Source organism: Biomphalaria glabrata, chromosome 2 (genome assembly GCF_947242115.1).
Source record: "Biomphalaria glabrata chromosome 2, xgBioGlab47.1, whole genome shotgun sequence".
Classification (NCBI taxonomy): domain Eukaryota; kingdom Metazoa; phylum Mollusca; class Gastropoda; family Planorbidae; genus Biomphalaria; species Biomphalaria glabrata.
Window position 1 is genome coordinate 14756625 of NC_074712.1, and position 25070 is coordinate 14781694.

At 37.6% G+C, this 25070-nt stretch overlaps 1 protein-coding gene across 2 annotated transcripts in view; it reads right to left on the reverse strand.

The window, feature by feature from the left end:
* LOC106059821 (cadherin EGF LAG seven-pass G-type receptor 1-like) overlaps positions 1-25070 on the reverse strand; it is a 134813-nt gene that overhangs the window by 84916 nt on the left and 24827 nt on the right. For both annotated transcript variants that reach the window (XM_056019243.1, XM_056019244.1), the window contains exon 2: positions 3316-3444. In XM_056019243.1, the coding sequence (XP_055875218.1) occupies positions 3316-3382 (67 nt within the window). In that variant the 5' untranslated portion in view covers positions 3383-3444. The remainder of the gene's footprint in view (positions 1-3315; positions 3445-25070) is intronic.

Here is a 25070-nt window from a genome sequence, read left to right on the forward strand (position 1 = left end):
CTCAAACATAGCAAAACTCTATGGCACTATGTCTACTAGCCTCGTTCTCAAACATAGCAAAACTCTATGGCACTATGTCTACTAGCCTCGTTCTCAAACATAGCAAAACTCTATGGCACTATGTCTACTAGCCTCGTTCTCAAACATAGCAAAACTCTATGGCACTATGTCTACTAGCCTCGTTCTCAAACATAGCAAAACTCTATGGCACTATGTCTACTAGCCTCGTTCTCAAACATAGCAAAACTCTATGGCACTATGTCTACTAGCCTCGTTCTCAAACATAGCAAAACTCTATGGCACTATGTCTACTAGCCTCGTTCTCAAACATAGCAAAACTCTATGGCACTATGTCTACTAGCCTCGTTCTCAAACATAGCAAAACTCTATGGCACTATGTCTACTAGCCTCGTTCTCAAACATAGCAAAACTCTATGGCACTATGTCTACTAGCCTCGTTCTCAAACATAGCAAAACTCTATGGCACTATGTCTACTAGCCTCGTTCTCAAACATAGCAAAACTCTATGGCACTATGTCTACTAGCCTCGTTCTCAAACATAGCAAAACTCTATGGCACTATGTCTACTAGCCTCGTTCTCAAACATAGCAAAACTCTATGGCACTATGTCTACTAGCCTCGTTCTCAAACATAGCAAAACTCTATGGCACTATGTCTACTAGCCTCGTTCTCAAACATAGCAAAACTCTATGGCACTATGTCTACTAGCCTCGTTCTCAAACATAGCAAAACTCTATGGCACTATGTCTACTAGCCTCGTTCTCAAACATAGCAAAACTCTATGGCACTATGTCTACTAGCCTCGTTCTCAAACATAGCAAAACTCTATGGCACTATGTCTACTAGCCTCGTTCTCAAACATAGCAAAACTCTATGGCACTATGTCTACTAGCCTCGTTCTCAAACATAGCAAAACTCTATGGCACTATGTCTACTAGCCTCGTTCTCAAACATAGCAGAACTCTATGGCACTATGTCTACTAGCCTCGTTCTCAAACATAGCAGAACTCTATGGCACTATGTCTACTAGCCTCGTTCTCAAACATAGCAAAACTCTATGGCACTATGTCTACTAGCCTCGTTCTCAAACATAGCAGAACTCTATGGCACTATGTCTACTAGCCTCGTTCTCAAACATAGCAGAACTCTATGGCACTATGTCTACTAGCCTCGTTCTCAAACATAGCAAAACTCTATGGCACTATGTCTACTAGCCTCGTTCTCAAACATAGCAAAACTCTATGGCACTATGTCTACTAGCCTCGTTCTCAAACATAGCAGAACTCTATGGCACTATGTCTACTAGCCTCGTTCTCAAACATAGCAGAACTCTATGGCACTATGTCTACTAGCCTCGTTCTCAAACATAGCAGAACTCTATGGCACTATGTCTACTAGCCTCGTTCTCAAACATAGCAGAACTCTATGGCACTATGTCTACTAGCCTCGTTCTCAAACATAGCAGAACTCTATGGCACTATGTCTACTAGCCTCGTTCTCAAACATAGCAGAACTCTATGGCACTATGTCTACTAGCCTCGTTCTCAAACATAGCAGAACTCTATGGCACTATGTCTACTAGCCTCGTTCTCAAACATAGCAGAACTCTATGGCACTATGTCTACTAGCCTCGTTCTCAAACATAGCAAAACTCTATGGCACTATGTCTACTATGCCTAGCTCTGCCAAGTCTCTAGTATGATTCAAGATTTATTCCTAAATGTTTAGATCTACTTGTTAGATTACATATGCTAAAAGACCTTTAGTTCTTCCTTAGGGTGAAATGTCGAAACGTTATATCCAGTCAGGTGATCATGAATCGTCCATGAAGTACATTCGTGCTATTGACGCTCTATGAATTGAGCTTATTACTAGATTGTGATATACATACAGGACGGTTTATAATTCATTGCGTACTTTTTTCTGTCTTATTTTTGTTTTGTTTTTCTTTGTTGTTGTTTTTTTTTTTGGGGGGGCACCCTATTCACTTCACTCCCAATTACCCGAGGCCGACCCTGCTTGAGTGCCAAGCATTATAAAATGACCTACCAAATAACACTGATCAATGGTTCAGTGAGTAAAAGCAGCAGATTTGTTTCAGGTATCTGAAAGATAGAGTTGAGTTTAGTTTAAAATTAGTCACGGAAACAGCTATGAACGCTCAGGGAACATCTTTTCTGGGTAGCTATGGGAGTGTCAGTGATCCCCAAGCTTCATTACATAACCTCCAAGAGTGTTGGTTTAAAACAGAAATAATGGCACATCCAACCAAACTCTATTTCCCATTTGAAAAGACTTCCAATCATAACTATCCATAGAGCATTACGATCATTATGTGCCTTCTGTCTGGGGTTTGAACGTAATGGCTATAACGCTGATGGTAATAGACATTCCAGTGTGCGGGAACGGGAAGTGGGTAATAAAAACTCTAGGAACAGTTCTCAGCACTGTATATAGATCAATGATTTGCGTTTCCCTGAACCCTTACAATCCTAAATCCCCCCCACACATACAATCAATAGATAAAATAAAAAGGGGGGGGGACTATATTCCGCTGGTCCGATAAATCTGAGTGACCACTGTCTAACTTATCTTACTGAAAGATAGCGTGGGTATTTTCCTTTCGTCTGGTCAGAGAGTAGTATAAATACCAGCCTTTCTTCAAGTGTTGCTTTGTTTAAAAAAAACATAATTAGATAAAGGGTGATCTACACGTGACTTACACGTGACTTACACGTGATCTACACGTGGCTTACTTGGAGTCATGGTGGGTGGGTTAAATTATTGTTTAAGAATATTAGATAGATATTGAAAAAAAAACATCATCATAATAAAGATGAAGAGGCTACTTAGTGTGAGAATGAGCTCGTCTTCTTCTAGCTCGGATCAAATCCTGCATTCTTGAGTTGAACAAAAAAATTACTTCAGTATTAAAAGGAGAATAACAGAAAAGATGATACAGATACGCGCCGTTTGAGAACATCTATTAACCTCTTACACCGTTTCAATACATCGCCTAACTTCTAACACCGTTTGAGAACATCGCCTTACTACTTACACTGTTTAAAACATCGCCTAACTTCTTAGACCGTTTGAGAACATCCCCTAATTTCTTACACCGTTTGAGAACATCGATTAACTTCTTACACCGTTTGAGAACATCGGCTAACTACTCTCTATAGGGGAAAAAAAAGCCAAATATCTTAGAATTACCTAAGGAGACAACGCGAGATATCGTAGAAGTACTCACTTTATAAAAAAAACAACAACACAAAACCTCTTAGATTTACTCACCGTAGGAAAACAGCGCCAAACATCCCAATAGAGGCCAGCCCCATAGGTGTTTCTTTATCTTGCTCATCTGAAGGGTCGCAGATAGTGCCTACATCACATGACTGACTTGCGCTGTCCACTTTGTGTCACCTGATGACGAGACGATCAAATGTTTTTAAAACTGTATGTTCAATAGTTCTTAGTCCTAGAACCAGGTAAACGTACAACAGATAACAAAGACACATTTTGTCAACGTTTTGGAAAGAAAATATTAGAAAGTAAAAATAGCTGCGGTGTTCAAGGGTGATCACTCGCCAAGTTTTCAAGTTAAAAACAAAGATGTATTTATTTATTTATTACTTACCTTTTTCACCCAAAATATATCAATCATCCCATTTCGACATTAATCTGAACTTTTTCGTTAAATTCACCACACATCATTACCAGTTTATTTCTTCTTGAGATCCTAATCACAATATTATGATATCATACTATAAACGTTGTCCCATACCCTCTTCAAATGATGCTTTTTTTTATTTTGTAATTATTTTATCACACTTAGAACTTTTCTCGTTTAACGTTTTGCTTGATATATTTTGTTAATGTCATAGAACAAAAATACCTCTAAAAATAGAATGAATGCTGTAATTAATGTAATTAGGGGTTGAACCAAGGATATCAGCTTTAAGTGCATTTAGTATGGTTTCATCTTTAAGAACAAGCCATGAATTTTATAACAGTAGAAGTAATAATTGGCAAGTGTTGTAATCTATCTATTTCATTTCCAATCACTTCACGAAGATGGCATAGTCGAAAGAAAAAATAATTAATTAATTAATTAAAATAATTAATTTACCAGCGCTAATGACACTTTCCTTGATTAAGAACTGCCACATCCATCAGACATAAGATAAAGATATGAATCAATAATGTCATCGACACTCAACAGGCCGGGTTATACACTACCAGTTATCAACAACATAAATCAGAGATAACAGAGTCATAGAAACTAGACGCAATAGACAACGCAAGGCAACCGCAGCAGCTGCCGTTCATTCGTCGTTAAACTCAGATGTCATCTTTGTTATTACAATACCTCTATTTGACTCGTACATTCCTAAAACCTTCTGGGCATAGGGTCAACGTTCATATTTTGCGCAAGGAAACAAATAAAAATTGACTTTGACTTCCTGACTTCAGTCATATGAAATACAAATTGACTTTGGCTTCAGTCGTACGACATAAAATTGACTCTGACTTCTTGACTTCAGTCATATAAAAAAAACGTATTGATGATTGTAGAATTCGACTATTTAATTAAATTTTGTTATGAACATCCTTAGACAATAAAAGTACGTTATATAAGGTGAAGTCGAATCCAATTTCATTTAGAGTTAGAAGTTTAAGTAAGGTTCCCCTTTCAGACCTTGAGATCTTTAGGGCACACAATGTAAAGGTCATCTGTTTCTGTGGCCAACGGTTTAATATGGCCAGCACAACGATTATTAGAGCTGGATGAATTCAGAGGCGCTCAAAGGATCCCAAAATAAAAAATCCCAGTCTTTACCAGGATTCGAAACCAGAACCCTTCATTTTGGAAGCCAAGCGGTTTACCACTCAGCCACAGCACCTCCTGTTAGAAGTTGTGGTCATCATACTGTTAAGTTAGATCGGGACACTAAAACTCGTATCTGTATCCATTGCAGTGTACAGTGTCTTTTTGTTTTATGGATAAAGAAATCCATTCAACCCATCCTCTGAAGTGGTGTACATGTACATGAATATTATTGGACATAAACAAGTATATTAAAAATGTCAATTTTGTCTTCACCTTCACATTCACCTGTCCCTTAGTCTGTTGAACAGTTGGGGCACCACGCAAGATTTATCTTACGTCTTTCTACATTCCTCTCTGACATTTACCTTGGATATAACCTCTTTCAATGGCTGGCCCGTCCATTCTTTTATGTTGAAGAATGAAATATATATTTTTCGTAAAATTTTGTTTTCGAACGAAAATATCTCTCCGGTGTCTGTATAGTCAAGTTAGATGTATTTAAACTATACAAGCAAACGATGTGTACAAAACTGTGGTCTTCGCTAAGGGCGGCTACTTGCGGCTAGCTTAGATTGACCAGTGTACTACACCCGAACTTGAAATACACGAAGGACAATCCAAGAGCAACAACTGTTGTAATCAGGAGGGATAATTCAAGTGGGATGTCTCATCAACAAACATACATTAGTGCTGTAGACTGGTTCTACTCTTAACGTCATTCCCTTAGGAAATCTCTCTCTCTCTCTCTCTCTCTCTCTCTCATTTACATAGCACACACTTGTACACACAACACAATCTAATTTTCCATTGAAGAGCTGAATGAGAGTGATGTAACCAAAAAACCCAGTCAGTGTTTGCCACTACTTATAGTCATTTAGTGTATAGCATTGATGCCCGAAATATGGCACGCGACGTGGTTCCATCATGCCCGCCAAAATATCTGCACATATTCCCCCCCCCTCCCCCAGAAAAAAAAAGGTTGAAAATTGTATTTTTACCAACATGAGGTCCCTCAATTTTTCTCTGATGGATTGGTACTATCACCATTAACATTTGTGCGTTTATTATTTGGGGACTGAATCTGGACGGATCTTGACTTTTTGTGGAACATGATAATAAGCCGACATATTTGTTTTATCAAGGAAGTGTGACTGTTTAAAAAACTACAACGTATAACGGCATTATGAAACAAAATATGACGGAATTTTTAGTTTGAGCTGCCAATAAAAGATTGTTAAACTACGCTTAGAGATCTGAAGATCTTGGGAATATTTACCAAAAAAAGAGACCAGAAAATAAGTCGGTACTAAAGGTAGTTACAATATTGTCTATATTTGAAGTCGAGAAATGAAATCGGGAAATATTTTATTTGGCTTAGAATTAAAGGAGAATGCATACTCTTTTTATAGTACACAAAATAAAGTTTATAAAATTAAATATTAATTTAATTTAATGAGATCAAATTAACGATGTTATCGTCAATTAGGAGAGAAAGAGTTAAATCATAGTTGGTGGTGATGGATTTAAATGTTTTTTTTAATCAAAGTTGTCAACTGAATTATTTAAATGACAGTTGGCAGCAGAGTATTGTATAAAATGTTTTCATATCATAATTTGCAGAATAATGTTTTAAATCAAAGTTAGCAGCAGAACGTTTCAATATCATAATTCATATTTAGCAACAAAGAATCATAGTTGGCAGCGGAATGTTTTAAATTTTATTAGGCTAAAAGGCCTTACAATGGCAGCAAAATATTTTAATATCAAAGTTGTCATTGGAATGTTTGAAATCCAAGTATGCTGCCAATGTTTTATTAGGCAGAAGAAAGTTTTAGACCATAGTTGGCAGAACAGTGTTCTTATTCCTTTTTGGACTCTAAATGTTTTAGTTCTGTGCTGGCAGCAGAAATGTTAGATTGAAGTGGGCATAAGAATGGTTTCAAAACTCGTTGGTAGAAGAATGCTTTAGTTCTTTGTTGGCAGCAGAATGCTTTTAACTGACGGGCGACTTCATGGGACGAGAGAGCGGCAGACGACTGGTACACAAAAATACATTTAGACATGACCCCTGGGGGGGGGGGGGGTAGAACGGCGGGAGTAGTTGGTCAGTGTCTGGGATTAAATTAGATCTAAATAGCTCATGAATAAACATGCCGTCACATTCTCAATGAAAAAGACGACACGTGTAATAAAAGAAAATGAAACTTGAATTTATATTTGTTGATTGTATAATGACCTAACAGTTTCATGGTATACATTTATTTAATTACTAGCAATACCAACCGGCTACGCCCGTTAATTTGTTCCTATGCTTTTTATTGTTTATTATTATTTTATTATGACCGGAACACCCCCTTCTTTTCTAGTTTTTTTTTTTATTTTAATAAACGGGCCACATTATAACGATCAACCTAACATACATTTTTAGTCCGTGAATAAGTGTATCTGTTACAATGAAATGTCATTCTTTCTTTCCCTCTATCTTTTGCTCTCTGGACTTATGTACAGAAAGATTAGTGGGTAGTTGTTTTTTTTTACAACAAACCTCGTTGCCCAATATCAAACATATACTTATAAATTTGACAAAGATTTGTTTTTTAGTTTCGAGATGAAACCAATTTGAGAAATAATATAGAATAATCATCATGCACTTTTCCTTTGCCATGTCGATTTTTTTCCCATGGATTTTAGCGGCCCCCGAAAGGGGAAAAGACGCTATTAGTTTTGTTTGGAATGTCTGTCCGTCCGTCTGTCCACCCGTCCCGTTTAGATCTCGTAAACTAGAAAAGATAGTGAAAATCCGACATCATAATATTTTAGTCCATTCAAAGTTCTAAGGCAACGGTCACTTTTTTCTTTTATAAAAGCGAAAAATCTAATTTTTGAAATCACTTATGCAAGCAGTTTTTTTCATAAAAATACACAACTTTTACAACTATTCACAATTAATAGTAACAAACACGGAAGGCTCTTTATTAGGGGGGCTATTGCCAATCTCCTTTTTAACACACTTACGCAAACGTTTGTGAAATCTTTGTCAAAAAAATTTTTTTTTGTACATTTATATTGTAAAGTTATGTAAGTTCTGTTATATTAAGTACTATATTTACACACAACAAAACATATTTACTATTTTTTTCAAGAGAAAAAATCTATTTAGTATGCATATAAGTTCGACATAATTTAAAACAACAATGAATAAGTAATTTTTCATATTATCACGGGAACTGTAATGCAAATTTTGCACCATAGAGCACTTATTTAACCAAAGTGAAAAATGTTATTTGTTACGGAAATGTTTTTTTCTTGAGAAATAAGAAATTGTCCTTTTACAAAACAATTAGATCACTTATATATTCATTATAAGACATCAGTTAGTCCAGGTTCACATCTAACTTCACATTCACTTTCACCTATCCTTAGGTCTGCTGGACCGCTTTGGCACCACACAAGATCTGTTAACCTTTTTTTCTCCATTCTTCTCTGTCATTTGTCTTTGACAGAATTTCATTCTGATAATATTGAAACCTGCCTTTTTACCTGCCTGGCTGGACCACTTTGGGGGCCGATTTTCAGATTGTGTTTCCACACAAATTTTGTAACCTTCTTTCACATGCACATGAGCACTAATTGAAACGATTTGATTGATAAAACATAAACTATGCATCAATTATATGGTTGCAATCTTTAAGTCTTTAATAATGTATGAAAGATTCAGTCTTGATTTATGTCTATAACTGTACCTTGTGCCTTCACAAATACAGATTATAAAGGAATAAATAAAACGTATAGATTTGATAGTGGCATATTCAACCCAAGGCGGCTCAAAGCAAAATCAAAAACAAAATCAGCAACAATCAGGGACCTGCTATTTGCTGACGACTGAGCCTTAAATGTCTTCTCCGAAAATGATCTACAGAGCATCGTCAGGGACTTGTCAAGAGCATGTTCAGACGTTGGCCTCACTATAAACACACACACACACAAAGACTGAAGTCTTATATTTGCCTGCTCCATGTAAAGCCTACTCGGATCCAAGCATCAAGATAAATCGAGATGAAATTCACCTACCTTGGCTGCACACTCTCCAGAATCGAAAACATCGATAATGAAATCGACTTGTGTATCACCAAGGCCAGTGAATCATATGGTAGACTGCCTAAAAATATTTGGAATAGACGTGGTATCACCACAAGGACAAAGCTAGGGGTCTATCAAGCTGTCATCCTCTCTCCATTACTCTATGCCTCAGAACCGTGGATAGTATATAAAAAAAACATGCAAAAAAAAAAAAAAGAACCACTTTCTAGTGATCTGTCTCAGAAAAATATTGAATGTTAAATAGCAAGAAAAAATACCAAATACTGATGTCCTTCGAAGATCGAGCCAACAAAGCATCCACAAAATCCTGATGCTGTTTGGACTGGGATGGGCAGGACATGTCTGCAAAATGGAAGACCGCCGCATCCCTAAACGACTCCTGTATGGCCAATTAAGGGAAGGAAAGCGATCACAAAATGAACATTCTCTGAAAGCCTTCAGCATTGACCGTGCCAGCTGGGAGAAGAAAGCACATGATAGAGCATCATGACGTTGTGGAGGACAAGAGAACAACGCTGGCAGAGGTAAAGCGTCAGAGAAAAAGGCAAACTAGCTCTAACTGGACTAACCTGTCCGGTGTGCAGCCGAACATTCCTGGCTCAAATAGGTCTCACCAGCCACACGAGGAGGCACGAAGCTCTGGTGCAAAGCCCTAATCCCCCTAGACGATAAAAGTGGTCATCATCTAACCACGATGGAAGATTTATAATATAACTGCTCCAACTTCTGACATTTATTATACTGTTAGTCTTAGCTTTACAGTTATAAATGTTAAAATAAGATTTCTGGCCAAGTTAAAAAGCCAATATTTTAATTGTGGCTTACATAGATCTATATGGGTGTTACTTTGACTTGCCCTAAAGCCGCGTCATTCTGAATTCGGACAAGTCAAACTCTACAGAAGAAATCTTAAGCGTCCCAGATTATTCGGCGAGTGACCCTAATTTCGTCCACCAGCAGACAATTTGCTGAGGTGAAAGGTCACACTTGGTCAATACCAGCCCGATGTATCAGCAATGAATTTAGCCAAAACTTGGACTGGACTTGGCCCAAGGTTCTCTTTATTCACCCTCCCTGCTATTGAACGCTGGCTATTCGAGTTCTTTCTCTTTCGGTCAGTCTGGGAAACGATGTAATAATTAAGAATGATAGTTATTTTAGTATCCGATAGTTAGATGTGTGTTCCTATAGAGGACACTGTAATGTTTCTATCCGATAGTTAGATGTGTGTTCCTATAGAGGACACTGTAATGTTTCTATCCAATAGTTAGATGTGTGTTCCTAAAGTGGACACTGTAATGTTTCTATCCAATAGTTAGATGTGTGTTCCTAAAGTGGACACTGTATTGTTTCTATCCGATAGTTAGATGTGTGTTCCTATAGAGGACACTGTAATGTTTCTATCCAATAGTTAGATGTGTGTTCCTATAGAGGACACTGTGATGTTTCTATCCGATAGTTAGATGTGTGTTCCTATAGAGGACACTGTAATGTTTCTATCCAATAGTTAGATGTGTGTTCCTATAGAGGACACTGTGATGTTTCTATCCGATAGTTAGATGTGTGTTCCTATAGAGGACACTGTAATGTTTCGATCCGATAGTTAGATGTGTGTTCCTATAGAGGACACTGTAATGTTTTTTATCTAACAATCTTCCCCTACACTTTGTTAGCGCAGGTTACATCTTAAAAGTAAGACACGAAAAGAAAAAATTGTTTAGTACTATCTCGATTTAATATCATTTTTAATATCTCCTTGTATTAAAAGAATGAACACAATATGTGACCAATAGCGGACCCTTGCCTCAGCTTTATATAACTTAAACATTATGGATTAATTTCTTAGTTTTTTGGTCTATTTGGAAGTCTACATTACAGTCCTGCTTGAGGAAACTTTTATATTTTCATTATTCTCTTTACTTTCTCCTTCTCGTCAATGAATAGCATTGTTAAACTGTTATTTTAAATAATTCTAATTAAAAATATAATCATGAAGATATTTAGCGAAATAGAATCCATAACTCTTTATTTTAGGTATGTAACGTTTTAAAGTTTTAAGCGCGGCCAAAAGGTGAGAACATCATTATGTTATAGACCAGTGGTGTCAAACCTCGATTTCAGCATATGGGCCAAACTAATTTCCAGCACTTTCAAGCGACTCTGATTTTTCACCATGTACTTTCGGAAGAAGCTGAGGGAGAGCCGGATAGTACAACATTACGGGGCTACCAGGGCACATGTGCCATAGGCCGAGCATCTGTGTTCTAGAACAAGCCTTCCTTAAGACCGTAGGGAAGACAGAGAGCAGGATACATACACCAAGCGCTTGTCATGGCAAGCTAAAGCGCATACCACAAGGATGGGCTGCCATAAAATAATTTTGGATACAAATGTTTATTAATCTGTGACCAGATTTTTTTAAAAACGTACTCGCAGTGTCATATAGTAATTATTCTTGTTTTTTTTTTTTTTTAAGTCAAATTCAGGATTAGACTATTTGTGCAAAAATAGCTTTTACACTATCATAAAAGCAGTGGAGGTATTAAGGGGTTTTCACGATGCAATTTAAAAACAGTATTCTCCCCTTTTATTGAGTAGTCAATTAGTAAAGTCCTGTTTACATAATATATTTCAAGCCATAAAACACTGTAAACAGAGAAAGAAGAGAAATCCATGTGGAGAAATGTGGAGACGTTATAAGGTAATAGAAAGAAAAACTCGAGAAAATTAAGATAGGAATTGTGGGAGAGATTTGTAATAAATAGACCCAAGAAACACTACCAAGGACTCAATATGGAAAGATCCCTGTTGCCAATCCAAAAAAAGAAAAAAAATACTTAGAAGTTTGATATTGCAGTGTTGAAATTGTGCCCAGAAATTATAAGAAGGTCTATCCAAATACTTCAGTTATCCACATTTGTGTATTTGGAACACCGGAGACACCAAAAAGATTGCTATTTATTAATTCGCCTCCATAGACATCAATAAATATAGACTGGCCGAAGGAAGTAACTTCATGTCACTTGAAAACATGTACATCTATTGTATTCGGATTTCCGAATTATGAAAAGTTGCATGATCTTCATTCTTAGAGATTAAACAAAACTACACTGACTCCTTATTTACAATATATATAGGTTATGGCTGAAATAGATATGAATACTTAACTTTTACACTGCTCATAAATTCTGTATAATAAAGTACACAAAACTGCAAGTCACAAATGTTCGTTTCATAAAACTCTTTAATCGGCCAGTCTATATTTATTGATGTCTATGTTCGCCTCCAAGTCTCCGATACCATCTGAGGACAAAACTGATGTAGGGAATAAAAAGGAAATAAAATGAATTGTCCTAGTTTGACTGTCTGTCATAGATCTATAGAAAGATCTGAAAGGTTGTCCTCTAAAATGTCCCTTAGGGCTAGGCCATGAGGACAAATGTAAGCATTTATTTGGATCTGTCTTCTGTGTTTTGTCTTTGTCGTTTGTTTTTTTTGTCATAATAATAATTAAAAAAAATATTTAAAAAATGCTTTTCTTGGCTAGGTTACATCTCCAAGCTAACCTTACGAGGCTAAATGTTACGAAGTTTAAATTAATTTTGGAGGAGCCAAAGCTGGACACATGTCAATCATTGGACTTAAAGAACAGGGTTAGATTTTTTCAAGCAATATTTCAAAAACTTAGACTTTAGTACAATACATCATGTACACACACACACACACACAATAATTTGAATACTTTCAGTCTTTCTGAAACGTTTTCCAAGGTAGATCTTCTTTATGTTCGATCTATCTGAATATGCCGATTTTCTCTGTGAAATACACGGTACTCGGCATACTTTTCGTTAAAGTCGACAATTGTCGCTGCTACACAGTGGCGGACTGGCTATATGGGCAAACGGGCAAATGCCCGGTGGGCCGGTACCAAATGGGCCGGTCTGGTCGCGACCAAAGAAAAAAAAATTTCAATGCAGACAACTTTAAAAAAAGTAACAGCAGCAAGACACAAAGGCCCGAAAACGTTTTCTTGTTTTTTTTTAATTCTTATTACAATTAATTTTGTTTCAAATTCAACAAGAATATAAAAAAATACATTATACACTGTACGTATTATCATTAGCAAAACGTTAGACCGTACTTTCTGCTATCCACGAGCGGCATGGACTGCTTTGATGTCTTCGAGGTTGTGTTTGGCCTAATCATTTTGCTGGTCGGCATGGGCCTTTGATGGCACCCCCATTTGTTTTTTTTTTGCTCCTTCCCTCCCCCGTCTTTTAATGGTTCCAATGAAATTTAACCAAAAAGAGGGATGAGAGAGGTTAAGTTAGATAATATTGATATAACGCAGCAAAAAAAAAAAATAGGCGCGACAATTAGCTCTTTAACAATACTTAATAGAAATTAACTTTTACACATACACACAGCCGCAAAATTGCAAACCACCCAACTTATTCACAGCTCAATATGGTTATAACGCTCTACTTTCTGCGATTTGAAAAGAAAAAGTAAGTTTCTTTTTGTTTATTTTTAATAACATACATCTAAAAATACTACACTTAAGGCTTATATTACAAAAAAAAAATATTTAATTAAAAAATAAATCTAGATCTAAATCAATCCGTATACTATTATAATTAATGGCAAAGTTATGCTTAGTATGAAGTCATTAATCATTAATGATGAAAATAATTACAATTATTTATAAAGCGCTGTCACATCCGATATTTAATGAAAGGAGATTTATATTTTAAATAATGGGTCATGGTATATTCATATACAAATCGCGTTCTTGAGAATGTACTAGGAGGAAGCAAGAGCTTTTCACATTAAGTAAGTGCCTCTCTAACCGTTCTGCTTTCTCTTATCTTTTAATGGAATGGGTTGCCTGAGTCAGCCAGGAAAATCAAAGATTTAGCATATTTTAAGTCAAAAATCAACATGCATGACTAGATTGACACATGAAATGCGTAAGACGTAACAATCTTATTTTTTGAAGAAACGTCTGTAATCTATAAGTAATACCAAAAAGCTTCAAACTCATTTGGCTTCTATTGTAGGCCTATTGTTTATAGTTTTCTGACTACATACAAGTATAAACAGAATACATTATGTTATCCTACGAATGCATACATCCAGTTTTCGATGCGTTATCAAACTTTATATATTTTGTAGAGAAATAGGCTTACACCTATTATAACACTGGGCGTATCCGGGAGGGGAGAGTCTTCAAACCATCACTTGCCTCAGACCTCATTGTCTGAAAGGGAAACTTTACTTACTGCCCCAGTGCAGCCAACTTAAGCAAACTACAGTCACCAAATTTCATGAGCGTAGCCAAAATGGGTTTCGTGGTTACCCTCCCCCTCCATTACAAAAACTAAAGCATTTTACCATTTTCTACCAGTCGCTGGACTCTATTGAATAGCAGATTTGGTTTTAGAATTTTTGTAGTGGAAGAGTAGCAGGCTAATTGCACAGTAGATACCTCAGAATATGCATTTTTAAAGCGTAAACTAACGGAAATAATACTTGGTTCCTGGGATTCGCCCCGGACTCCACTGGGCGGGAGCTCACAGCGCTCCTACGGACTCCCTAGCTGTCCTTTGGCGGTGTGTACTGTCTATCCACTAATTATAGGAAGAGAGTATTCTAGGGTAGAAAAAACGTTTGAAAGAATAAAAGATCAGAATGTAATGAAGACTAATTACGCATACATACACACTAATATATATATATATATATATATATATACATGGGCGTAGCCAGGATTTTTTTTCAGGGGGGGTTTTGGGGGGGGGGGGATTTTTTTCTCCCCCCCCCCCCCCCGAGAATTTTTTTTTATATGTATTTATGTGTGTGTGTAAATAATCTTTTTGGCATTCTGACCCTTCATTCTTTTGGAAGACGTTTATTGTGCCCTAGAATAGGTTCTTCCATGAGTTAGTGGAAAAATTGTAGATTCTCCGCCAATACTAGCAAGGGGGTCTGGGGGAGCGCTAGGAGCACTATTTCTGATATTGAAAGCCAACAAAATGCATATTCTGAGGTATCTACAGTGCATTTTCCTGCTATTAAAAAGTTTTATTTCAAAAACCTAATGTGTTATTCTTACTGACTTAGACCCTCCCGCGCCGTTTGGCGCATTTGACGTCAAGCTGTTTCCATAAAATTGTAGATTCCCTGCCATTACTAGCAATGGGGTCTGGGGAGCGCTAGCGCGGGGCGAAGTCCCGCCGCCAAGCACTATTTTTTGTATTGAAAGCCAACAAAATGCATATTCTGAGGTATCTACAGTGCATTTTCCTGCTATTAAAAAGTTTTATTTCAAAAACCTAATGTGCTATTCTTACTGACTTAGACCTTACCGCGCCGTTCGGAGCATTTGACGTCAAGCTGTTTCCATAAAAATCTGTCACTGGTAATGTCTGAAGCCTCTTCCCACCTGCCATGAGGACCTCAATGAATGAGTGGCGTCAAGTTGTACTAGGATATCATTGCATTATCATTACTAAAGGGTCGACTCCCAGTTCGGCATAGGATTTCCTGGATTTAAACCCGATCTCTATAACTGACTCCTAAAATCTGTCTTAGCCATCTTTGTTGAGCCACATTTAGTGTTTATCAATTTCGGCAGATGACTATTCACTACAGTTTATTAAGGGAGCCCTGCCACTGGTAAAATGTGTAACCACTCTTGAATACGCTCTTGGAATTAAGTGACTGTAGTTTGCTTTAGATTTTATATCGAAAAGAGAAGTTTAATCGTCAAAATCATCTGTTGGGGGTTTTCCACCTCAAAATGCTCTGTAGGGGGATCTTAAACTCAAAACCATCTGGAGGGGTTTTAAAATTTAAACAAACGCCATCTGCAGAAGAGGGGTTTAAACTCAAAACCCCCGATTGGACTGGTTACGCTCAAATAATTTTAGTGTGTATTTTGCTTTTTTTTTATATTGAAGAGGTATTTTTAGCATTAAACCCCTCTGAATGGGGGTTTAAACTCAAAACCCCTTTTGGCAACGCTCATAGCATTTTGAGTGCGTAATTTGCTTTTTTTCTTACACTGAAGATGTATTTTTTAGCCTCAAACCCCACTGGCTGGGGGTTTAAACTCAAAACCGCTTTGGCTGCGTTCATAGATTTTAGTGTGAGTAATTTGCTTTTATTTATATTGAAGAGGTACTTTTTAGCTTCAAACTCCACTGGAGGGGAGTTTAAACTCAAAACCCCTTTGACTACACTCAAAACATTTTGAGTGTATAATTTGCTTTGTTTTTATTATTAAAGAGGTATTTTTTACCTTCAAACCCCGCTGAAGTGGGGTTTACACTAAAAACTAAGTCAAAACCCATTTAGCTATGCTCATAACATTTTGAGTGCGTAATTAACTTTTTTTTATATTGAAGAGAGGGGTTTATCGTAAATTTTGGAGGGGGTTTTAAAATCAAAATCTCCCTTAACTGTGCTCTTGGAATTAGGGGATTTTCGTTTGCATTTTTGTTTTGTTTTGTTTTATAGAAGAGGGGGGGGGGTTAACTGCAAAAACCCCAAGTAGGGGGTTTAAAACTCAAAACCCCTAGTAGGGGGTTTTAAACACAAAACCCCTGGTAGGGGTTTTTAAACTCGAACCCCGTGGTAGGGGGTTTTAAACTCAAAACCCCCTGGTAAGGGGTTTTAAACTCAAAACCCAATTGGTTGTGCTGGGGCAATTGATGGTTTAGTATTAAAATCTCAACTTAAATAAACAAAATCAAAGCAAAAAATCATTCACTAAATTCCGATCCCCCCCCCCCCCAGGGGGGGAATTTCATTTCGGGGGAGGGGGTTTGAACCCCAACCCCCCCCCCCCCCCTGGCTACGCCAATGTATATATATATATATATAATATATATATATAAATTGCGGAGTGGAGTAAAAATCCCCCCCCCCCCCACACCGAAAATATATGACATGCCATTTGTGGCCGGTTTATATGGTAATGCCCGGGCCGATTTTGATACCCAGTCCGCCCCTGCTGCTACATCACTTTTTCTAACCATCTCGCGTCATCGATGCGTACTTCATTAACGAAGAACATTTTCAAGTTTGTTTTTTTCGTGCATTTCTGAATCAATCCGTCAATACTTCAAGAGCACGGACCATTCTGTCGCTGCATGGAAAACTGTATTATAAATACCTTTAGCGGCTGCGAATTAATGAATCATACCAATATTTTAATGGTGGAGAAGTAGGCTAACCTAATGGAGGCTTACTGGGAGCTACCAATTGAAAATTACGATCTGTATTCAGACGTTTGATTTTATCCACATATCCGACAGAAATCTGTCATCGACTTTTCTAGCAGCGTGCTCCACTGCGGCTGTTGGTTTGTCGTGTTCTTTTTACAAACGGGAGACGCGGTGGCTGAGCGGTTGGCTTCCGAACCGAGGTCCCGTGTTCGAATCCTGCTGAAGACTGGGGCCTTTAATTTTGGGATCTTTGGGCGCCTCTGAGTCTCCCCATTTCTAATGGGTACCTGACATTAGTTAGGGAAAAGTAAAAGTGGTTGGTCGTTGTGCTGGCCACATGACTCCCTCGTTAACCGTGAGCCACAGTAACCAATGACCTATACACCATCTGCCCTATAGATCGCAAGATCTGAAAGGGGAACTTTTTACAGACAAGAATTCTGTTTGTAAGTTCCTGTGAACTTCGGTGTTTTGTGAAGGACATCCTTTACCCTGTCACCGACCTGAACAGACAACCAAGTCAAGGAATACTGTATGCTGGGATTGATTCACAGAATCAGCGAGAAACATCCTGAACGACAACACGCCAAAAGTTGAAAGAAAACGTGCTAACGTCAGTTTCTGAGAAGAAGTAAAGTAAAAGCACTACTCATGCCTCAACACAGGAGTTTGCTAAGCAGTGAACATCAAATAAGGACCAAGAAGAAAACGCGAATGGCGGTAACTTTAAAATTATAAGCTAAAAGATTCAGAAAGATTTTAAAATAAAAGTGTGACATTGATAGACTTTTGGACATTGGCCATCCCGACCGGACATTTTATGAAAAGCGTGGCTGACGGTCCAAAGAGGGAACTGTCACGTCTAGGTAGGGGCGTCTGGTCACCTTAGAAACAATAGATAACTATACAATCTTCCATGTTCATAAGCTCTTCGCTAGCAGAGTGGTTACCGTGTTGGCTTTAAAAGCCTGAGAAGGCTTTAGCCCACATGTTCTAATTCAGCTTTTTTTTTAAATAAATATATTTAAACGACGATCCCCCATAGACCCCGTTCTTTCTCCCACGCCCCTTCCAACTGATCCCGACAAGTGATAGGATCATAGCGTATTGAGATTGCTAAAAGCATGAAATTGTACTAAACAAAAACAATGGGTAAAAATATTACTAATCGCAAGGATTAATTTTTGTATTTTTTATTGTTGTTTTTTTTTTGCACATCGGTACAATTTAGGCCATATCGTGCACGTAGATTAAATTTTGTTGGTCTATCTAGAGTCTAGAGCTATTACAAATTTAATACATGACTGATCCAAACTTATTGATAATTACACTTCGTATAAGCTTTACATATATATTTTTTTTTCCTTGTTTGGTTTTGAGCCTCGAATCAGCAAAATTAATCGTAAGTAGTAAACAAATAAGCAAATGAAAAGCTAATATGACTACCACGTGACAAGTTGAACGGAAGAGAGTGACAGCGTACCCCGCGAGTTCCCTGTGATCTAGAACTGAGTAGAACGGGGAAAAAAAAAGAACCTTCCTGATTTAGCTCGAATGTCACAACGACCTACATCTGTCACCAAGTCCCAGTGGTCAGTTCAAAATGACGCATTAAGCACGTGCTCGGAGCCGCCAGTTGTGATTGGTTGTTGTTTTTCTTTTTTTAAACTCGTCAACCATCTTATGTGTCGTCTACGCTCTCTCACTCCGGTCAGTTTGGTGGACGTGTAAAGAAGTAGATGGAAGGATGGAAGAAGTAAGTAATCGATCAAATGGAAGGACATGGACAAGGGAAAGGATGTGTTGATATATCTCCCCTTCCCCCACACACTCAACTCCCCCCCCTCTTCATCCACACACCCTACATCTCTCACCATTGATACGTACCCCCCCCCTCCTTTCCATTCTCCTTTACTGCATCAATCTAGAGCGTATAACAAAAGTACCAGAACTAGCTATGAATGTGTGAGTGTGTGTGTGTGTGTATGAATAGGTGTGTGAGTGTGTATAGGGTCAGGTCTCATTGTTAAGGGCAAGTGTGTATGTGTTCACGTGCTGATGTATTTGCTGTGGGATTATGTGCACGCGCACGTTTTCGATGTTTCGATTTTCTTTTTTAAAGTTTGAAACATACTGTTTAGTTATGAGAAACTAAAACAAAAGGTATGGGGTGGTAGTGGTGGGGGGGGATGCTATAAAGATGCGGGAAAGGAGAGGTGTGAGCACTAGGTGGAGTATTGTGGCTCAATCAATCCTGACGCATCCGGCCTGAATCAGGCCTGAGATTAAATCAACTCGTTCCACCCTCGTCTCCTCCCTGATCAGACATGATCCATCGAGACAACAGGAGAAAAAAAATGTCCACAAAAATAGTTCTATAGTCACTGTCTATGGTTCTCAAGAAACATTACACATTACTGACTGCTTAGAAGTCAATGACTTTCGGTTTCCACGTAAAAATCATCAAATATCTTATGGAATATTTTATTGTTAGTATATTAAATTATATATTTTATTTTTATTTTGGTCAAAAGGACACGTCCTATGCGGGATATGACCTTATTATTGACACACACACACACAGACATACACACACACACACTTTTTATAATACTTCTATTGAAGTAGCATACATCATAAATAATAGAACCTTGAAGACCCCCACTCCTCCCAAAGAAATTTGCAGAATATGGCTAAATTCGTCTAAAAAATAGATTTTTGACGTGATCAAACAAGAAACATGTTAAAACGGAGCGCAAAATGTTCATGAATATATTTGTACTCCTATCCCTATTGAATACACAGAAATATTTTGAGTCAATGCGGGAATACCTGCTGAAAGGAGGCTAACAGTAGCCAATTTGAATTTTAAAAGATGATTAAATTTGACAAAATGTAAACTTTCCCTGTTTGGCTAAATAATTTGTTGTTGTTTTTTTCTCAATAATATACATTAAATGTCAAATCTCTAGGTCAGTGTTTCCAAAACTTATTTTCTTTAACGGAACACCTCGCACATTCTGAGTATTTAACAGAACACCTCGCACATTCTGAGTATTTAACAGAACACTTCGCTTATTTTTTTAGGGACATTAATTCACGTGGTGGCCTACTAGCTAAGTATTTAGGTAGTTCGCGGAACACCTATTCAGGCCTCGCGGAACACTACGTTTCCGCGGAACACATTTAGAAAACACTGCTCTAAGGAAAATGTTAGAGCCGTTTTCAAAATCCGTGTCCAGGTTCCAGGTTCTGTCCATGAAGATTTGGCTAGATGATGAAGAGTTGTAAAATAACAAATGAGGTTACAATGAAGTGAAACAAATGTACCAGGAGTTTATCTTTAGTGAGACAATATGTGCTAACATTCGATGATATGTGTGTGATACTATCATTTGATGTTATTATGTATTTAAATTTTATTACAGCATTCCACTATTCATTATTAAATACACTTTTAACTTCCGATTATCTTCTCACTCACGTATCAAATGACTCTATTGTAGTCTGTCTAATGGTCTTGAAGTGGTGGCTGAGTGGTTAAGCGCTTGGCTTCCGAACCTGGGGTCCTGGGTTCGAATCTCGGTGAAGACTGTTTTTCTGGAATTTCGGGATTTTTAGGTTGGGTCCACCCAACCCTAATGGATACCTGACTTTAGTTGGGGAAAGTAAAAGCCGTTGGTACTTGTGCAGGCCATATGACACCCTACTCGTGAACCGTTGGCCCAGGAAACAGATGACCTTAACATCATCTGCCCTATAGATCGCAAGGTCTGAAAGGGGAGTATTTAGCAGCCAAAAATTAAAATTAGGCTAAAACAATTTACGCTTTTTTTTTTTTTTTTTTTTCCTACTGAAATGTCCAGATTTGGCGATTAAAAAAAAAGAACTGCCAATGTGATCTATTCAATAATATTACAATTACGCCCACTTTTGTTGACCGACACAAGTTTGGACGGAATACATTATCTGTGTTGACCGGTGAAACCTTATTTCTTTCATATTAATCAACTTCTCTGTTTTGACTGTTTCTAAATTATTTGTTTGGTTCTCAAGTAACAGAACTCCAAATGTTTGATTAAAAACTTGCATTTTAGCTCATGCTTTCTATTAATACACGAAGTAAGCATGGAGGACACAAATTCTTATGAAACAAAATTTAAATATCTGCTATGTAGACTATTGGCCAGTGCGTTGATTAGAAGTAGCCTGGTGGTCAGTGCGATTTCAAAGCATATACTATGCTATAGACGTTGCGTTGATTAGATGTAGTATGTGGTGGTCAAGGCAAATTCATAATCGGGCGGTCAGTGCGTTGATAAGGCAGATTGTGGTGGCCAATACATTGATTAGACATAGACTGTGATGTAAAGATTGTGGTGGCCAATACATTGATTAGACATAGACTGTGATGTAAAGATTGTGGTGGCCAATACATTGATTAGACATAGACTGTGATGTAAAGATTGTGGTGGCCAATACATTGATTAGACATAGACTGTGATGTAAAGATTGTGGTGGCCAATACATTGATTAGACATAGACTGTGATGTAAAGATTGTGGTGGCCAATACATTGATTAGACATAGACTGTGATGTAAAGATTGTGGTGGCCAATACATTGATTAGACATAGACTGTGATGTAAAGATTGTGGTGGCCAATACATTGATTAGACATAGACTGTGATGTAAAGATTGTGGTGGCCAATACATTGATTAGACATAGACTGTGATGTAAAGATTGTGGTGGCCAATACATTGATTAGACATAGACTGTGATGTAAAGATTGTGGTGGCCAATACATTGATTAGACATAGACTGTGATGTAAAGATTGTGGTGGCCAATACATTGATTAGACATAGACTGTGCTCGTTGGTGCATTGATTACACATGGACTGGTGCTCATTGCATTGATTAAACAAAGATTGTGGTTGTGAGTACATTGGTTAGACATAGACTGTGATGTAAAGATTGTGGTTGTCAGTACATTGGTTAGACATAGACTGTGATGTAAAGATTGTGGTTGTGAGTACATTGGTTAGACATAGACTGTGATGTAAAGATTGTGGTTGTCAGTACATTGGTTAGACATAGACTGTGATGTAAAGATTGTGGTTGTCAGTACATTGGTTAGACATAGACTGTGATGTAAAGATTGTGGTTGTGAGTACATTGGTTAGACATAGACTGTGATGTAAAGATTGTGGTTGTCAGTACATTGGTTAGACATAGACTGTGATGTAAAGATTGTGGTTGTCAGTACATTGGTTAGACATAGACTGTGATGTAAAGATTGTGATTGTGAGTACATTGGTTAGACATAGACTGTGATGTAAAGATTGTGGTTGTCAGTACATTGGTTAGACATAGACTGTGATGTAAAGATTGTGGTTGTCAGTACATTGGTTAGACATAGACTGTGATGGTCGAAGTATTGATTAGACATAGTTTAGTGTTCAGTACAACTATTATAAATAGACAGTATTTGTCCAGGGCATTTATTAGAAGTAGAATGTATATGCGGAAGTGTGTTTTAGTTTTCGTAGGACACATTTCTGTGCAAGTATTTTATTTTAATTTCATTTTCGTTATTATTATTGTTATTATAGCTTTTATATAGCGCTACTTTCATGCTTATAGCGCTTTTGGTCCAATCCTTTTTGGGACCAGTGGGGGGAAGGGGGTATCTAGGAGTTGGTTTTCCGTGCTGCGCTCAGTAAACACAACTCTGCCCGAGCCTCGAGTCCCCTTCTCGATAGCCAAGCCAAGCCAAGTTCAAGCGGCCTCTCGACCACCCTTCCCACATAATAATTCGTTATAATAAATCATATCATACTTTAGCTCCTCATTTGCATATGTAGATGACCACTCTTTTACCGTCTACTTGCACTCAGATGGCTGTGGAGTTTCTTTAGTGTTTAGTGAATCTAAGGACATTTACGGAAACAAGTTTGCAGCTGCTTTGTCTTCTTTTTTTTTCGGTGTGTGTTTGTGTATAAAATATTCATTTCGAAACCAGAAATGTTCAATCGCGAAGATGATCAATCTTGACTTTATCTGACCCTGTTCTAATTTCCATACGCTTCTCTGAAGGTTTTATGTGTACCATCTGTGTTGTATGCGGTACAATACATACAAACAATAATACATGCATAATCCCATTACACACAGACCATACAATCAGGTCCAGTAACTCCTGCCAATCTGCACCGGTTAACAACTGTTTATTTTCTATTCTCATCCCCAACACATACAAGTTCCCCCCCCCCAACAACACACACACATACAGCCTTCTACTCCACACACACACACACACACATATACCCCCACATCCTTGTTGACATAGGACGCCGTGCAGCGTAAAGCGAGGGAAGATGAAATCTAAATTTACCATCCGACCTTGTGGGTGAGTAGATGTGTTTAGATGAGTGAGTCTGTGTGTTTAAGACATCATGTGTGTGTGTGGAGGCGCCTGAGTGTAAGGGCCAGTCAATACGTGTGTTTGGCTAAATTGAGGGTCAGGCCGATGACTGGCTGGTGGGCAGTTCCATCACATGCTTATTTTCTCTAAGAGAAATTGGAACTTTGCCCCAGAAAAAAATATCAATGTCCAGGTCGACACAGATCTGACATGAAAAAGTCATACATCTAGTTGACCAGAAGTAGAACAGGTCCTTGTCAAATGATTTCTGTATATGTTTACAAATGAAATGTTGGTAAAGTCTACACAAAAACTCGTGATAACTGACATTGCAATAAACTGAATCTACATCTCAAGCTTATACGAAATAAACTAAAATACTGTAACAGTCTTGTCACAACTTGCTCATGAAATAAATCCCTAGACTGCTATCGCCCACTTCAATAAGTCAGAAAAGAAAATGCTTCAGTAAATAGAGAAAAAAAAAAGAAAAACAAGCTTTTTTTTTTCAAAAACAGTTTCTTTTCATGACAGACATTTTAGTTTGAAGTTTGTCTGTCTATCGAGAAACGTAAAATGTATGAGTCATAACTTGACTTATGGCTGTGTGTTTGACAACATCTAATTACTCTGTAACAGAAGTTTGAGATTCTTTTATCAAATGACCAAATGTATTCTCCATAATTTTCACAATTCTCTGTTGGCCTATTTGTTTTTCAGAAGCAAATATATCGAAGATCTTCTTAAAAGAACTTTTATGTTCGAAAAGTCTGCGATCATAATCTGATAACCTTTAAATTAAAACCTTAACAGAATAAATACCATGCACCCACCCCTCTGTAGACACAGCACCCACCCTTACGAAACAGAGAATCATATCCTTTTTGAATGCTGCATTTTAATCCACCTTAGGCAGAGCCAATCACTACAGCAAACCAAAGTAACCAGCACTCTGTATGGCAGTGCTGAACAACTGAAGAAAACATTGCGCTATTTTGCCTTGGAACAGTCTGCAAAAGAGCGTACAGCTCAGAAGCAAACACTTGAAGAAGAAGAGGAAGGAATCCAGTCCCAAAATGTGATATCCCGTCATGAGGCTTAAACTTAATGCAAAGTTTTTTTATTTTCACACTTTAAGTTAATCACAGTAAACTGCATACACTTTGATTTACAAGATCCCACTGACGTTCTTTAAGCATTTAAATACAGTAACAGAGAAAAATGTAATTAAAGCGATTTAAAGAAATATGGTGGTGACATGATGGACCCTAAAGACAATCTTCAAAAAAAAAAGCCTGGGTGTGGGGGGGAGAAAGATTTTGAAATGAACAAGATCAAGGACGCCATATTGAAAGATAATCGTGAATAATTCAAATTACTTTGTGTCCTACAAGCGAAAAAAATTAATCATTTAATTATAAAATGCTGAAAAGTGAACGCAAATTACTAATGACTCCCTTGA